At 50.7% G+C, this 17,024-nt stretch overlaps 1 protein-coding gene across 1 annotated transcript in view; it reads left to right on the top strand.

Annotated features, from left to right (window-relative positions):
• The first annotated feature begins 10,501 nt into the window (after positions 1-10,501).
• Positions 10,502-17,024, top strand: part of LOC131491199 (fatty-acid amide hydrolase 1-like) — a 33,388-nt gene continuing 26,865 nt past the window's right edge. Inside the window, exons 1-9 of the mRNA XM_058693831.1 lie at positions 10,502-10,576; positions 10,968-11,132; positions 11,371-11,520; positions 11,843-11,976; positions 12,573-12,779; positions 14,020-14,060; positions 14,463-14,587; positions 15,789-15,914; positions 16,622-16,719. Of these exons, the coding sequence (XP_058549814.1) occupies positions 10,502-10,576; positions 10,968-11,132; positions 11,371-11,520; positions 11,843-11,976; positions 12,573-12,779; positions 14,020-14,060; positions 14,463-14,587; positions 15,789-15,914; positions 16,622-16,719 (1,121 nt within the window). The remainder of the gene's footprint in view (positions 10,577-10,967; positions 11,133-11,370; positions 11,521-11,842; positions 11,977-12,572; positions 12,780-14,019; positions 14,061-14,462; positions 14,588-15,788; positions 15,915-16,621; positions 16,720-17,024) is intronic.

Below are 17,024 nucleotides of genomic sequence, written 5' to 3'. Positions count from 1 at the left end.
TGCTTTGAAAGTGTAAATCAGATTGAGTCACTTGCTTCAAGCCTTCTCATGGCTTCCCATCACACCCAGAATCAGAATAAAATCCAGTCTCCTCGTTGTGTTTTACAAGGCTCTGTGGGATAGGGCCCTTGCTTACCTCTCTAGCCTCATCTCGGGTGGCTCTTTCTCTCATCCACTGTGCTCCAGTCACATGAGCACCTTTCTGTTTCTTGATCATCTCCAGCTGGTTCCTGTTGCAGAGCCTCTGTGTTATGCTGACTAGTTTCCCCTGCTTGGAACACTCAGCTCCAGTGTCACTTCCCTGATCACCCACTTGTAAAACAGCTTGTCTGACCCTGTCTAATGTGTTACCCTTTGTACTTTGTAGCACTGATGCTATCTGGAATTATATGGTGGTTTTTTGTCTCCTCCACTCAAACAAGCTTCCTGAGAGCTGCACGTTGTCTTGCTCACCATTATCTTCTTGGCATGTGGAGTGGCACTTATAAGGTGCTTAATTCAGTGAATATCAAGTGAGCGTCTCCTAGGGACCGAGCAGTGTACTGGGTGCTGGCACTGCAGGGACTAGTGAGACAGACTAGATTCTTGTCCTCCTAGAGCTCACATTCTGGAGGGTGTTTGTTGAAAGAAGGGAGGAAGAGAGGCAGATGGGTGTGGTGGTGAAGACCCTGAATATTTAATGCATGGAGTGCTATGGTGACTTTTGATCAGGACTGCCCCCTGCTCCTTCCCCCAGTTTCCCACACATAAGTTTGGGAGTGGTGACCTGTGTGTCTTAGGTCGCTCGGGGTCAGGGCATGTGGGGTTTGCTCTTGTGTGTCCAGCACCCACCATGGTGCCTGGTACTCAGCAGGTACCTGGTAAAGGCTTGTTGAATGGAGGTTTGGATGACTCATTGTTAGTGAACCCATTTTGCCCACCTGACTACTTCCTTCTCTTGTCCCCAACAGGAAACCTCCCAGCCAGTCCCTGCCCTCAGGCTTTCTCCCTTCACGTTCATCTTATCCACCAGCATGACCTTCATTAGTGCTCATTAAGACAAATAACTCCCAGTCTATATTCCACCTGTGGCTTTCTGCCAATCCTCCTCCATTCACTTCCCCCATCGGCCTACCCCTTCATCCTTCCCTCCACCCACTAAACATTTTGGATGCTTCCCACAGTATACTCAGGGTAAACAATCAGAAATGGTCACTGCCTGCATGGAGCTTTTGTTCTACCAGCAAAGAGACATCAAATGCATAATTACACAAAAACTCTTGTTAGAAGTGCAATAATGCAGAATCAATGCTTTATTATTTATTTAGAAACTTTTTAGTGTTTATTTAAAAAAAATGTTTATTTTCGAGAGAGAGAGAGAGAGCATGAGCAGGGGAGGGGCAGAGAGAGAGGGAGACACAGAATCTGAAGGAGGCCCCAGGCTCCGAGCTGTTAGCACAGAGCTCAACACGGGGCTTGAACTCATGAACTGCGACCATGACCTGAGCTGAAGTTGGACACTTAACTGGCTAAGCCACCCAGGCGCCCCATTTTAATGTTTATTTTTGAGGGGGGGGGGGGAGAGAGAGAGAGAGAGAGAGAGAGAGAGAATGAGTGGGGGAGGGGCAGAGAGTGGGAGACACAGAATCCGAGGCAGGCCCCAGGCTGTCAGCACAGAGCTCAACACAGGGCTCGAACTCACAAACTGTGAGATCATGACTTGAGCTGAAGTCAGACGCTTAATGGGCTGAGCCACCCAGGTGCCCCTCTTATTATTTATTTTATGAGAGTAAACCAAGTGGGACCTGCTCTGGCCTGTGTGTGTGTGCGCACGCACCTGTACGAATGCTTCCTGCAGGAATTGACATTTAAGCCAAGAACTGCATTGTCACACAAGCCAAAGAATGACCGTATTTCAAGAAGTATGGGGCTGAGGACTTCAAATGCTGCTGATTCAACATCAAAGAGATGGTTAAGATGATTTGGGCATAAGCCAAGATGGGTTGGGCACAGGAGAACAAATGGTGAAGTAAAGGCAGCAAGGTGCAGAGGACTTGAGAAGCTTAGGTGGGAAGGGGAGGAAAGACCTAAGAGCAGCAGCTGTGAAGGCTATAAATCAGAGAGAATCTTTTTTTTTTTTAAAGATGGGAGAAACTTAAGCATGTTAAATTCTGCTAGGAAGGAGCCAGCAGAGACACATAGAGATAAAGGTGGGAATGGAGGGCTCAACCTGGCCATCATTTGTCCATTTAAGTAGTATTACAAAGCACCTACCCTATGCCAGGCACTTTGAAAAGGGCTGACAAGGTCCTTGCTTTCATGGAACTTACTTTCTATGGAGGAAGGCAAGGAATAAGTAAACAAGATAATTTCAGCTAATGGTAAGTGCAATGAAGAAATAAAATGGGGTGATATGCTAATGAAGGGGTACAAGTTTAGAAAGGGTGATGTAGCAAGGTTCAGGGTGCTGTAAAGGGGTGCAGGTGTCAGATGGCCTGGGGGAGCTGAGCCATCTGCAGAGCCAGAGTTCAGTGAGGGAGGCCTGGTTATGGGGGAAGGAAACGGTCAGAAAAAAGGAGGAAGGACGCGGGGAGTTTGCCAATGAGCAGGGCTAGTTCCAGAGACCTGTTGGAGCAGACGCAGAGTGTCAGAGGGCAGATGACCTTGGGGTTACCTTTTGGGTTGTGACAGGTCAGTTGCAAACTGCACATCTGGCTCTGGGCAGCCCCCAGGTGCTCAGACTCAACATTACTAACCACAAACCCATCTCCTTCCTGCCAATCCTTTTTTGTTTTTTTAATGTTTATTTTTGAGAGAGAGGGGCAGAAAAGGGGGACAGAGGATCCTGAAACGGGCTCCACGCAGACAGCAGCGAGCCTGACACATCACAGCAGAGCAAGTGTGATGCCTGGTGTTGGAGGGAGCCTCACATGGGGCTGGGGATCAGGACCTGAGCCAAAGTTGGTTGCTCAACATACTGAGCCACCCATGTACCCCCTCTGCTCTCCCCCTACCCCCACCCCCCCACTGCCAATTCTGCTTCTAACTTCCTGGTCTTGTGGGTGGAGCTATCATTCTCCTAATCCCAAGGACTGGCAGCCTCAGTTGTGATGGATTGCTCCTGTCTCCCCTCTGAGACAGGACTGGGCCAAAACATCCAAGAAGAGCCAAAGGGCTCCCAAACCAATCCTTCCTGCTCTGGGGCCCCATATCTTCCCATCGTTTGCACCTCCTTGCCTCTCAGTCCTCCTCTCCACTGCTTCCTTTGCCTGTAGGGAGCTCCTGGAACAAAGAGAAGATGGGAGATGAGTCCAGGAGGGAGAACCATTTGCTTGGGGAGGCTGGAATCACAAGGAATGTGGCCTTGTGTTGGAGTCAGCAGTAAGAGCCCAGCTAGGGGAACAGAGGCAGAGGTGAGGCTACACCTGCCTGCCTCTGTCCTCACTTCCTTGCACCATCTCCCCTCAGGCTGATGCCTTTGGAGCCCTGCCTGCTCCCCCAGGGTTCCTCCTTTCTTCTCTGCCTGCTCCCCAGACACCCTCCAGAGTGAACCTGCTCAGTCCACTTCTATGTAGCCTGTAAACCACTTTAAGGGGGGTTGGCGGTTATCCTGGAAGCAGCAGGAAATCTCAGGGGCAACTCCATTAAGAACTGGCCTGGGTTAGACGATGGTTTTGGTGCCATGTTTGAGAGGTGGGATGGGGGAGAAGGATGTGAGGACATCTGACCAGAGTCTGGTCACCTGCCGACCTGCAGGCTTGGGCTCCTCTCCAGGCTTGTCTTTACCAAGGCCTATTCCTTTGCGTTGCCTGAGGCACAAGGGCTCTTGTCCCCAGGACAAAAGGTGGTGTAAGAACTAGGTGGGAGGAGTTTGGATTCTACCACCTGTAGGGCCCGGTGTGGCCCCTGCCCCCTGCCCCCTGTGGCCTCAGATGTGGGAAGGCGCTCTAGCATTTAGCTGGAGAATAAGCAGCTGGTGTTCTTGAGGAGGCAGTTGCTGTATCCACACAGGTTCCACGATGCCCGGGGTAGCTTGGCTGTTATACTCCATGCTGGTGCTGCTCCTGCTGGCCCTGCTGGGGGCTGCTCTATTCTTCTGGCAGCATACTCCAGCAAGGAACAAGATCCCCAGGGCACAGAGGCGTAGAGTGGTAGCTTTGCAGCAGATGGAAGCACTGGCAAAGCGTCTCCGGCAGCAGGTGGGTGGATATCTATACGTGAGGCCCCCAGCCCTCCATCCCAATAGGTGGATTCCACCTCCGGACCCTTACTCTGTCTCTTTCAGAAGACAAGGAGCCTGGGGCAATGGGGGAGGGAGGACAGTCCCCCACCCCTAGCTCTCCCCATGCTGGCTTTTTGTACTGCTGTCAGTTCCTACTCCATCCATGTCCTTTGAGCCCACTGAGGTTGGGGACAGTGTGTTTTCATTGTTCTCCCAGTGCCCACACAAGACTCAGTAACATGGTGGGTGTTCTCTTGAGTTATTTGTTGAAATAAGATAAACTGATGGAAGCAGTTGGAGGCAGGAGGTCTCCTTCAGGTCTCTTCCAGCCCCTGAGTACCCCCAAGCCCCACTGACACAGGAACCCTGGTCTACATAGTCTCTCTCCCATCCCCACCCCACTGAGTTCTGCAGATGTTTGAGAGCACCTGATAGATGCAAAGCGCAAGGTGGTCATTGGAGATGGGATCCTCCCAGGAAGCCATGTGTCTTTTTTTTTTTTTACAGTCTATTTCTTTGTTTGTTTTTTTTGAGAAAGAGACAGACAGCATGAGTGGGGGAGGGGCAGAGAGCAAGGGAAAGAGAGAGAATCCCAAGCAGGCTCCACACTGCCAGCACAGAGCCTGGTGCAGGGCTCGAACTCACAGAACTGTGAGATCATGACCTGAGCTGAAACCAAGAGTTGGATGCCTAACTGAGCCACCCAGTTGCCCCAAAGCTATGTGTCTTAAAAGGGGCTTTTGACAGCTTAGGTGGTGACATTTCAAGACACTGGTGCAGTTGTTGCGGCTGGGTGAAGGGACTGAGCTATGGGTGTTGCAGCAGAACCTGCCTAGGGCAGAAGAGAGCAGGGTGGGAAGGAGAGGCTGCTGACCTTGCACTGTTCCTGGGCTCTGCTGTGGGGCCTGGAGGATGTGACAGCCCCTTTCTGGGCTCCCCAACTGCCCTACAAGGGGTGGTATCTTAGGGTCCTCAACTTTGGTTGATGGTGGGTGACTCTCTGGGATCCCCGGGAGTGGGGGTTGTGGATAGTGCCTGAGGTGCCGTCCCCATGCTCTGGAGTTCCTGAGTGTCCTCTGCCGTCCCCTAGATGGTGATTGATGGCCCCAAGGGGCAGCTTCTCTGCCCGAGCTGCTGCAGTTCCTGAGAATGTGTATTAATATTAATTGGGGCTAATTAGTTGGATAAATCAATCTGCCCCCAGAGAGCTGCTGCCCCTCCCTGGTTGATGAGGAGGAAATCTGGGCTAATGGGGTTGCTGTGGTGAATCAGCATGATGGAGAGGATTCCTGTGTGTGTGTGTGTGTGTGTGTGTGCGTGTACCATCAGTGTGTGGTGGTGGGTTTGGGTTCCTTTATTGCACATACCAGAGCCTGCTTATGTGTGTCTCCTGCTGTGGTTTTATTGTGTACTGGTCAAGTGTATGCTTGGCTGTGTTGCTCCTTGTGTTTGGTTATGTGCTTGTGCTGTGTGTGCCTGGCTTGGTGTGTATGAGTCGTGTTACTGGTTGGAGCATATACATCTAGATATGTGTGGCTGGTTTGGTTTTGAATGTTTGGTTGGGCACGTACATGGGTGTATGATGTGTGAGGACACCTGGTTCTGTGTGCGTCTGGGAATCTGGTTGGTATACAGGTGGGCATCTGGGATATGGAGCTACTGGGCCAGGTACCCGGGGGTGTGTGTGTCTGGTTGGCTGGAGGAGTGGAAGGGGTGTGGGGTGAGATCACCCATGGTGTCTCCAGCTTCCCCCCAAGGCTACAGGCCTCTTGGCTCACAGTACCTTATTCTCTCCCCAGCAAAGCAAACCCAGGGATACCCTCAAGGCCTCAGGCATCCAGCTTTATGTCCCAGGGAGGTGGGAGGCTGAAACATAATAGGTCGCACCCTGGCGGGGTTCAAACTAATGCAATTCAGTTCAGCTTAGCAAAATTTTACAGAGGGCTCCTCTGGGTCTTGCCTTTTGCTGGACCCTGGGGACAGATTCATAACAAAGATGAATTTGACATCTGACTTAGACTTGCCTTGAGGATGCTCCTGGTCTGAGTGTGGTGAAGGCCAGATGCCTGTGGAGCTGTGGGACTCGGCAGGAAGGGCTTTGCACCATCTGGACACGGCTGGGTGGGGAAGGCTTCCCAGAGAGGTGGTGTTGGAGCTGAGCCTTACAGAATGTGTAGGAGTTTTCCAAAAGCAGGAAGGATGAGGAAAGGCAGTACCGGAGAGAGAAAAGCCTGAGAGAAGACAGTGTTCGTGTAGAACACAGAGAAAAAATACTCCTAGTCAGCTGGAGTAGACAAGCTGCCCATGGCTGCTGGCTGCTGGCTAGGAAGTTCTGGTCACCTCAGGGGGAAATTAGCCACCCTAAGGGCTGAGGGTTTTTATGATATTAAACATACTTAACCATTTGGAAATATTAATACTATATCAATTTACTAACAACTTTATATTTTCTTTGATTTTCAAACCACAATAGGAGGCAGCAGCAGTTAAGTGTGGAGAAGGCCAGATATCCATGGAGCTGTGTGACCTGGCAAGAGGGGGATTTGTTCTAAACCAAAGCATATGTTATAACAACTTGAAAATGATATAAGTTAAGACTCAGTTCTTTCATCAAATTATCCTAATAATTTCCAAGTAAATTATTAATTTTTAGAGAACTTGTGGGGATCTTTTGATGTAGCTATCATCTTTGGAAGATGTCCCTATCTTTCAAAGCTCTCCCAATAAACTGAGAGTCGTTAGGTGATTTGTAGTCTCCTTAAGCAGAGACTATCCATCAACATCAACAACGTTCCTTGGGTTGAGTCCTTGCTCAGCTTCTGCCAAACCAGTAGCAATTACACTCAAAATTGTCTAGCTCAGAGCCCAATGTGTGGCTCTATCCCATGAGCCTGGGATCATGACCTGAGGCCAAAATCAAGAGTAGGATGCTCGACCGACTGAGCCACCCAGGTGCCTGTTGTCTAGCTGTTCTAATTCTGAGATTCTTTAAAATCAAGCATTTCTGTTGCCAACTAAGTTGTAAATATTGTTATTAGAATGTCATAATAAACTTCAATGACTAATCTCACAGGCCTCATGAAAAGTTGTGTAACAGTATAGTTAGGAGTGTGGTAGTTAAGAGAGGGCGGACAGTCTGTGTTTGAATCCTGACTTTGACGCGTACATTAAAAAAACAATTTTAATGTTTATTCAGTTTTGGGAGAGAGAGAGACAGAGCACAAGCAGGGGAGGGGCAGAGAGAGAGGGAGACACAATCCGAAGTAGGTTCCAGGCTCTGAACTGTCAGCACAGAGCCCAACACATGGCTCGAACTCACAAGCTGTGTGATCATGACCTGGGCCATAGTCAGACTTAGCCACCCAGGTGCCCCCGATGTGTACACTTCAAATAATTCCTCTGTGCCTTAACATACTCATCTCCACAATGGGGTGATGATTATAGTTATAGTACTCAAGCAAGTTCATAAGTGTTTACAGTGGCACCTGGCACACAGGTTTTTAGAGAGAGGAAACTCACACAAGAGCCCAGGAGGGGCAGAGAAAGAGGGAGACAGAGGATCCGAAGGGGGCTCTGAGCTGACAGCAGAGAGCCTGATGTGGGGCTTGAACTCACGAACTGTGAGATCATGACCTGAGCTGAAGCTGGAGGCTTAACCGACTGAGCCACTCAGGCACCCCTAACAAGCACCATATAAATGAAAGCTCTCACTTGAGTAATAATAAAACTAATGTCCTTGCTGAGTGGGCGTTTAGTGAGTTTCAGTGAATTTGTTCTGTTAGGTGGAAGTGGCACTCAACCAAGTTGGTGAACATGTTGCTGGACCCTTGAGAGCCCCGCCCATCCCACCAAGTCATTGGAGCGTCTGCCATACTGGCAGAAGAGCAGTCCCAGCAGCCACCTCCAGTGGCCCCCATTAGTGCCCTCTGCCTGCTCTTCGCACCTCTCCCCAGCTCCCTGAGAGGCTGCCATTTTTACAAGTGGCCATGTGGGGACAACTGTAGGGGAGCACTAGCCTCATGGGTCCAGATGGACATCGGGCACTTGCCGACCAGGGTGCCACCAAGGGGGCCACCTCTCCAGGTAGATATGTAGGAGTCAGGATGGGCATGCAGTTTTGGTGGGTGCCTGTGGGTCAGTGTGTGCTGCGATGGTCCTCGGCGGGCCCTACTGGGGCTCCTTAGGGCTGGGGGCCGCAGGGCAAGGGATGAGCACAGTCCTTGAGGGAATCAGAGACTATGCCTAGAGGGTCACTGCTGGTCTGGGCATTAACCTTTTACCTGCTGTACTGTGAAGAGAAGGTGGAATCCCATGGCAGGGGCTAGGGCAGCTGGGAGTGGTGGAGTACTCATGGGAGTGGCTTTTTGCTAAGTGACTCAGGAGGATTTCAGCATTTCAGCCACAGTGCAGCTGTAGAGGTGCATTCTAGCCAAATGCCCACCCTATTCTAGAGGCATCCAGGTCTGGGCCCTTCTGAAGGTCTTTGTGGCATGCAGGCAGGGAATTCCAAGCTGAGGCACAAGATGACAAAATGGCACAGTGAGTGGAGGGAATGGGCAGTGTGGCTAGAGCAGCAGAATACAGAAGTAGGGCAGGGAAACAGGAGGCTGGTGAAATGGGCCTACAGGGATCCAGGCAGGGAAAGGGCCTCGTACAGTGCCTGGCACCCAGGAGGTGCTTCGTCATAAAAGCTTCCCTCCCCAGGAGCCATTAGGGGTGGTGTAGACCTTAAGTCTCTCCACTTTTATGACTTTGGGCCACAGAATTAACCTCTCTGTGTTGCCCTTGTTGGTGAAGTAGAAATATTGATAATGAAAGCACCTATCCAAGGGATTTTGTGAGGATTTAATGAAATGGTGCAAGCAAAGTGCTTAACATGGTTGCCAGCCACACAGTAAGCAGTCAGTACATGTGAATCTTGGTTTGTAACACACATTATACATTTATGGTGAAAGCCCTGTAAACCGTACTGAGGAGAATGGTTTTACAACTTTATACTGAGGGCAATTGGGAAATATGGTGTTACAGCATCTGAAAAGGATCACCTAGGCTGTAGTGAAGTGGTTGAGCTGGAGGGGTAAAGACTAGAGTCAGGGAGGCCAGTGAGGAGGCTGTTGAGAAAACTGAGAGACAGAGAAAGTTCTAGGCAAGGAGTCTGGTGAGTCAGAGGTGGAAGATATGAAGGAGGCAGAACCACCTATCGGCAGTACTTGTGGGTAAGAGAATGGTCACTGGGGCCAGACTGGTGTGGATCCAGGCTCTGCCACTTATGGCTTATGTGTCCTTGGCAAGTAGCTCTGTGCCTGTCTTTTCTACTGTAAAATGAAAAAATAATATGCCCTCCCTCCTTGGGTTGTTATAAGGAGCGACATGGGCTATTATATGTAAAATGCTTGGAATTTGGCCTAGAACATATTAAGTGTAATAACACATCTTCCATGTGATTGAAATTAGCTATTATGACTATCATCAGAACTGGGATGTAAGGGAGTGACCCGGGATGATTCTGAGGACTATTGCTCTGACATGAGCATCATCACTTGGGAATTTCATGATGAACAGATTTGGTATTAAAACAATGAATCCTGGGGTGCCTATGGATATGTGGATCAGTAAATGGGTCTGAGGCATGGCAGGAAATAGGACTGGGCTGTAGTCACAGGGTAATCGGGGCATCCTTGGGACACATCTGGATGCTGAAGTCACCCAGGGAGGGTGGGTAGGTAGGGAGAGAGGAGGCCAAGTCCTGAGGAGCACCAACATTTATTTACAGGAGGGAAGAGGGGCAGAGGGGACTGAGAAGGAGCCACCCAGGGGCAGGAGGAAGCCAGGAGAGTTGAGGGCACAGAGAATTTCCAGAAGGAAAGTACCTAAGAGTCAGATGCTACTGAGGAGAGTAAGATGGGGACTAAGAAGAAACCAAGAGATTTAACAACCAAGAAGACTTGAGCACTAACCTCCGGGGAAATCCCCTTGTCTGCCACCTCCCCTCTCCAGGACCAAGAAAGGCCCACTGTGCTGTCTTCCCACCCAGCCCCCATTCCAGCTTGTAGGCATCAGGGTCTCAGCTGGGGGCCAGGGGGACAAATGAAGACTATTTCACCTTCTTGAGTGCCTGCTGTGCTCTAGGTCCTTGTCTTATCACACTTGCCTCTGATAAGAGTCCTGAGGGGCTGGTGTCACTCCTCCCCTCATACTCTGAGGGGAGTAGCTGGGTAAATCATGATTGGCTTCTAGTCCTTTCTTCTTTGGAGAGACCTGGGTCGTGGGAGGGGAAGGGATCAACCCTGGGTTACCCAGATGACCAGTCCTGTGTGTGGTCAAGGCTGGGTGCCAGATCTCCTGACACTCATGCTGGATCTTGCCCTTTCCCAGGTCAGATCACTAGAAGTGGGAGGGCTGGATAGGAAGGAAAGGTGGGATGCCAGGGTGCCCCATGAAGGCAAACCATACAGAGATGAGCCTCAGTTCCATAACCCCTGAGTTCCAAAACGTGCATATAGAGTCACTCTCACTGCACTTGTGCCCCTTTTGGGTAGCAAGATGAGGGGGCAGGCTCTCCTCTGTGCCAGGCCTCAAGATGGGCACTGGAGAGGCAGAGGCAGAGGAAACATCTGTGCCCTGTAGGGCTTTCATGCCAACCTGGAGACAGATCAGGAAATGTTCTTCATGCTAAAGGAGAAGCACAGGAGCATGTGCTGAACACATGGCTGTGTGTGCAACTGTGTATCCAGTGGAGTGTGGGGATGTGATGCTGAGTGTGTAGGAGTGCACTGGAGTGGATCAGTCATTGACCTCTGTCCTCCCATCTCCACAGGAGCCATCCCTGGACCCCAAGCCCATCCTGGAGCTGCCCCTGGAGACACTGGTCCAGAAGCTGCAGGATGAAGAACTCAGTGTGGAGAGCGTCCTGTGTAGCTACTTAGAGGAGGTGGGGGTCTGGGTCAGGAGTGGGGTGGGGGCTAGCACCTGTTGTCCTACTCAGAGGAGGTGGATGTCCGGTGTAACATCGTGGTGCTGCAGCTAGCTTGGGAAGGGGTGCATGCCACTGTCATCTGTCATTTCTATCCTGCTCTGAGTTGAGGTGGTGGGAGCGGCTGGAGTGACTAAGTGCCCCATCCCTGGCCTCACCCTGAGCCCCTTATCTGGTCTCCCTCAATGTTGCTCAGGCACTGAAGGTACACCAGGAGGTGAATTGCCTGACGGATTTCCTGGGTGAGTGTGAGGAGCAACTACAGGCACTGAAGAAGCTTAAGAAGACTGAGAGAGGCCTTCTTTATGGGGTCCCTGTCAGCCTCAAGGACCCCTATGACTGCAAGGTGAGCCGGGAGGTGTACGTTCACATGTGTACATGTCTGTGTGTGTGCCCGTATGCCACTGAGCCTGTGAGCATCTGACTGTGTGACATTGGGCAAGCTACTTAATCAAGGATGCAGAACTAGAAAGTGGCCAGTTAGGATCTGAACCCAGCTCTTGCCCACCATATTCTTCTGCCACTTGTGAGCTCCCCTAAGGGTACAGCATGCATGTCTGAGGCCATGACAACGTGTGTGAGTGGGAGCAGAGTAAGGAGGAGAGTCTGTCCATTGGATGGTTGCATCCTGGCCCCTATGGGCTGGAGTTAATGTCACTTTCTTGCAGGGCCATGATTCTACATGTGGTCTGACCCAGTTCCTGGAGAAGCCAGCGGCCAAGGACGGGGTCATTGTGCAAGTGCTCAAGGCTCAAGGAGCTATTCCCTTTGTTAAGACCAACATCCCCCAGACAATGTACAGGTCTCTGAAGTGTGTAGGCAGGGGCTGGGTTTGGGGCTGGGCTCAGGACTGACAGCAACACAAAATCCCAATTCAGAGAAGAAGGTGAGGTGGGGGCCAGTCAAGCAGATCTCGAGGATCAAGGTTCTTGGGCAAGTCTTTTCTGCCCTCTGAGCCTCAGCTTCCTCATCTTATAATGTCTGGGTGGACTCCATAGTCTCTACAGGCCCTCAGACTCTGCGGTTCTGAAGAGTTTCATCTCTGTGTTTATCCCCGTTTCTCTCTCTAATTGTTTTTCTTATTCCCTGTTCTCTCTCCTCTCCCTCAGCACTTAGTGTACCTACTTTTGTGAGGAACCTGCTTCCAATTCTGACAGCAGGGCTGTGGGCTCCTGTCCTTAAGTTAGGAGTTGTGGTTGGTGTCCACTCTTGGTCTTTCCTGTGGCAGTAGGCCCTCACCTCAGCTGTAAGGGAGACTGGGAGACTCAGCCCCAGGGAGGAGTTTGGGAGCCAAAGAAGCCCTGGGGTTGATTCCTGGGGGGATCAGTCTCTATATGGGGGGGGTGTCTCCCCAGTTAAACTTTCACCTCCCAGCCCCTTTTCTTCTGCTTCCCTCAGTTTTGATTGCAGCAACCCCATCTATGGACAGACTCTGAACCCTCTGAACTTAAAGAAGACACCAGGGGGCTCCTCAGGGGGTGAGGGAGCCCTGCTGGCAAAAGGAGGTTCCATCCTGGGCATGGGTACTGACACTGCTGGCAGCATCCGCGTACCAGCCAGCTTTTGTGGTATCTGTGGCCTCAGGACCACAGGATACCGCCTCAGGTACTTGGTGCTGGGGGGCGGGGGGGAGGGGTAGACTCAGCTCAGTGTAGGGGAACAGAGGTGTGGGGGGAGTAGTGCCAAGCAGGCCCCTCACTCTTATTCACTTAGCTTAGTACTAGTGAAAGTGGCTAAAGACAGGAGGGCTTCAAATAACTCCTGCTTCAGCCCCAGATAAACACACCATGTTTGGTACAGGTGGAAGAATAGACCTTCCACTCACTCATTAATTCATTTGTTCATTAATTCATTCATCTTTACATCTATCCATCTACCTCCCTGTTCCCTTAGTCATTCATTGATCCAACTGTTTTTCCATCTATCCATCCTTTGTCCATTCATCCACCTATGCAGTCATCATCCCATCAATCAACTTCACTATTCACCCACCATTTAATTTATCTAACAAATACATTGAGTGTTTCTTCCGTCACTGACACTGTACTAGTTATTTGCGCTATATCAGTAAGCAAAAGGACACCTATCTCAGCCCTTGAAAATCATATATACATCCTTCCTTCCATTTGTTCATCCATCCATCCATCCATCCATCCATCCATTTATCTCCCCATCTATCCACTCATCTAGCTATCTGTTTATCCATCCATATCTGCCTCTGTTCATTCATCTACGTATCTCAACCCCACCATAAGAACCTACACTGTGGTGGCCCCCGTACTGGGGACACAGAACACTCTCAGACCCAGTCCCTGTCCCCCCCCCACCCCCGCACTGCTGTGCTCTTAAATATGCAGATGGATTAGTCAGAAAGTGATTGGAGCTCTAAGAGAGTGTCAAAGCTTGTCAGAACTCACAAGATGAAGCTGACATTTTCTTCAGCAGAGATTTATTGAAAGCCTAGACTTTAAACTTTCAGAGGCAGGGCAAGGGAAAGGAAAGCTTCCTGGAGGAGGCAGAATCTGAGCTTGGTTTTAAAGGATGGACATGCAGGGATGGTGTAGAACCTAGAAGGCTGTAAACTGTGAACAGCCTACTTTGCCTGGAGTAATATGTGTGTGTCGAAGGGCAAGAATGGGGAAGCTGGGAGTTGATACTCCAGAGCCTCGAAGTCAGTCAAAAAGATCAGACTTAATGCTGTGGGCAGCAGGGTCATGGGAGGGTTGAAGCAGCTCATCTTCCTGGGTGTTGGGCCCTGAGGGAGTGCTTGGCTGGGTGCTAAGGCCTGGGCACTCAGGCCCTTCCCTTCAAGTGCTGAGGTGGGCTCTGGGTGGGGGTTTTGCAGCTTCTCTGGAGTTTCCAGTGCTGTCAAAGGCAAGAAATCAGGTAAGCTCCTGTCTGTGCTTGTGTCCATACCCAAAGATAAACTTGCCAGCCTTCCTCCCAAGGACATTTCACTCAGCCCCTATCTGAGACAGATTAGCCCCACTAATGATAAAGAATGTATCCCACCAGGCCTCCCCTAGTCCAATGAGAAGTGCTTCCTACTATCTAGCTTTAATATCTCCTACTGGTCTTTAGATGTTTGGCCCCAGATGAGATTCTTCTTTCAGGCATCAGAGCTACTTTGGCTGGTGTGCCAACGCTACCTGTCCTCAACCCCTGGCCCAGGTTGGCCCCAGGGCCCCTTTAACCCTGATCACGGTCCTGAGCTCCACCCTCTGAGGCCAGGCAGTGGGGGTCCCCAGAGCAGAAAGGGTGAGAGGAATCTGCCTCTTCTGTGTTCAGTGACTATAGTGGCTGGCCCCATGGCCCGGGATGTGGAGAGCCTGGCCCTGTGTCTGCGAGCCCTGCTAAGTGAAGACATGCACCGACTGGACCCTACTGTGCCTTTTATGCCCTTCAGGGAGGAGGTGAGCTGGGTTGGGGAACAGGCCACCTCTCCCCTCCCCCATTCCTCATTGACCTGTCTACCATCTGACCATCTTCTGTGGAGACCTCCTTTCCCAGCCCATGGTACAGTGACCAAGAAGCCTCTATGCTCAGTCATGTTTACATCCTAACCCTGCTCGACACCAGCTGCTTTGGCCTCTCAGCTACTTGGAGTCATAGCCAATGCTGCCGCCAGAGAGGGACTTCATCATCACATACCCAACACACACAGACATACACTCAGCAGATATGGTTTAGAGAGTCTGGTATCTGGTTAAACGAGGCTGTTAGTCCCCTAGGTAACCTTAGCCAAGTCACATCTCTTCTCTCGGCCCCAGTCTCCTCAGTGGTATAATAAAGAGGTTGCACCTGAAGATTTCTCCAGGCTGGCAGCCTTCATTTATTCAGTAGTTCATTCAACAAAATTTATTGGTACCTACTATGTTCAGGCTCTTTGTAGTTCATCCTAATATTCACTATATAGAATGAGCATTGTGCTTCTCAATTTACGGGCGAGGAAACTGAGGGGAAATGAAATAACTTGCCTATGATCGCATAGACAGTAACTGGAAGAGGTAAGCTTTGACCCCAGCCCTGTCTGCTCCAGAACCCTCTCCATAGGGAGAATCTCTGTCTACCATTCACTCAATGTCTACTCATCTGATTCCCTACTCACATCCTAGTATAATTAACCTGTGATCATTTTCTGTCATCTATTATTTGTCTCTACTGATCTTTCCAACTCCATTGTCTCCTGGCTGTTTTTTTTTAGCTTAAAGATCTTTGTGTCTACTCATCTACTTACTTAACTGCCCACCCACTCAATTCCAATCATCCATTCTCCCACCCACCCATCTATCCATTCAACCCTCTGCCCACCCACCCATTCACCATCTCATACATACACCCTCCCACTCATTCATGAATCTATCTACCATCTATCTACCTATCCACTCCATCCACCCAATCATCATGTCCTCATCCATTTGTTCTTCCAGGAGTTTCTCCAGAGGACCTAGAGCCTGCAAAGTATGTAGAGAGTCTCCAGGGAGCTCTTGGGGAGCCTCTGTAGATTCCCCTGGGTTGAAAACAGCTGTGTTCCAAGGTCCCAGCCTACAAGTCTTAAGTCTTAAAGAGGTGTAGTCTCTCCTGAGAGCCCCACCCAGCCCCTGTTGCCCCCAGGTATACTCCAGTAACCAGCGCCTTCGAATTGGCTTCTGTGAAACAGATGGCTTCACCCAGCCATCTCCTAGCATGGCCAGGGCTGTGAGGCTCACCTCCAGGCTGCTCCAGGATGCGGGACATCAGGTAGGCTTGCTTACCCCTGGATGGGGAGGGAAGCCAGACTGGCGAGGAGACTGGGCTGGGCCATTCTTGGAGAGAAAGGAAGTTATATCTGAGTTTGAGCTGCTAACATCACTGTGTTTCCCCTAGGCTTCCTGGAGAAGACTGATGGGTGCAGGTGGGGGCAGGGTGGGCCCCACCCTGTGAGGAAGGCATCAAGATTTTGCATCCTCCCCCTTCAGTGGTGGGGACCAGGGATTCATTCCTGTAATTCCTATAGATTTGGTTTCTCCATCAAATGGCTGTAAGGAGAACTATGTCCCCAAAATCATTTCCCTCCCCAGCCCCTGCCTCCCTCCAATGTCTTGTCCTGGTCCTGTCTCCCCTTTGAGAACTGCTGGTTGGCCACATGTGTACTATGTGGTCTTGGGCCAGTCTCTTAACCACCTGGAGCCTCAGTTTTCTACCACATAGGGCAGCTGTGCAGATTAAATGAGCTCATATATGTAAAGCACTCAGCATGGGGCAGGATCCCAGTGAAGCAGGCACGGCTGCCTGAATGCCATGGCATCTCTGTGTAGGGTGAAGGGCTGGGCATGGCAGCAGAGGGGTTGGAGTGGATGGAGGTGAGCGGCGATTTGGTATCCTCTCTTTAAATCCTGAAGGATGCAAAGAGAATACCAGGCTGGGTGGGAGGAGCCCCAGGCCCTGACTCAGCCTCTGTCTCTCAGGTCATCCCCTTCTCCATCCCCCATATAAAGTATGCTGTCAAACACCTGTTCGAGGGGGGTCTGTTTGCTGATGGAGGGGCCACCCTTCTGGAGAAGCTGTATGTTTGTCAGGATTCTGACATGGGGCATGGTGAAAACAGGGTTGGGGGTGGGGCTGGCAGCAACCTGTGCCTTAGGAAGGGACTGCAGGCCTGGGTTGGTGGGGTGCCTCTGGTTAATTGTGTGACCTTAAATGCCAAGTCAGCTGTTTGGGCTCCATCTTCACCATGCATGGTTCCAGGGTGGTGGTGGTAGAAACAGAAGAGTTTCTTTGGGTCTGACCTCCTTCCATGGCCTGCCTCTGGAATGGGAGTTGGGTGGGTACGGGAGCCAGTCAATGGCTGAAAGGCTGTAACTGACTAGA

The sequence above is a fragment of the Neofelis nebulosa genome, chromosome 2, assembly GCF_028018385.1.
Source record: "Neofelis nebulosa isolate mNeoNeb1 chromosome 2, mNeoNeb1.pri, whole genome shotgun sequence".
In the NCBI taxonomy this organism is placed as follows: Eukaryota; Metazoa; Chordata; class Mammalia; order Carnivora; family Felidae; genus Neofelis; species Neofelis nebulosa.
This window is presented reverse-complemented; position numbering and strand designations above follow the sequence as displayed.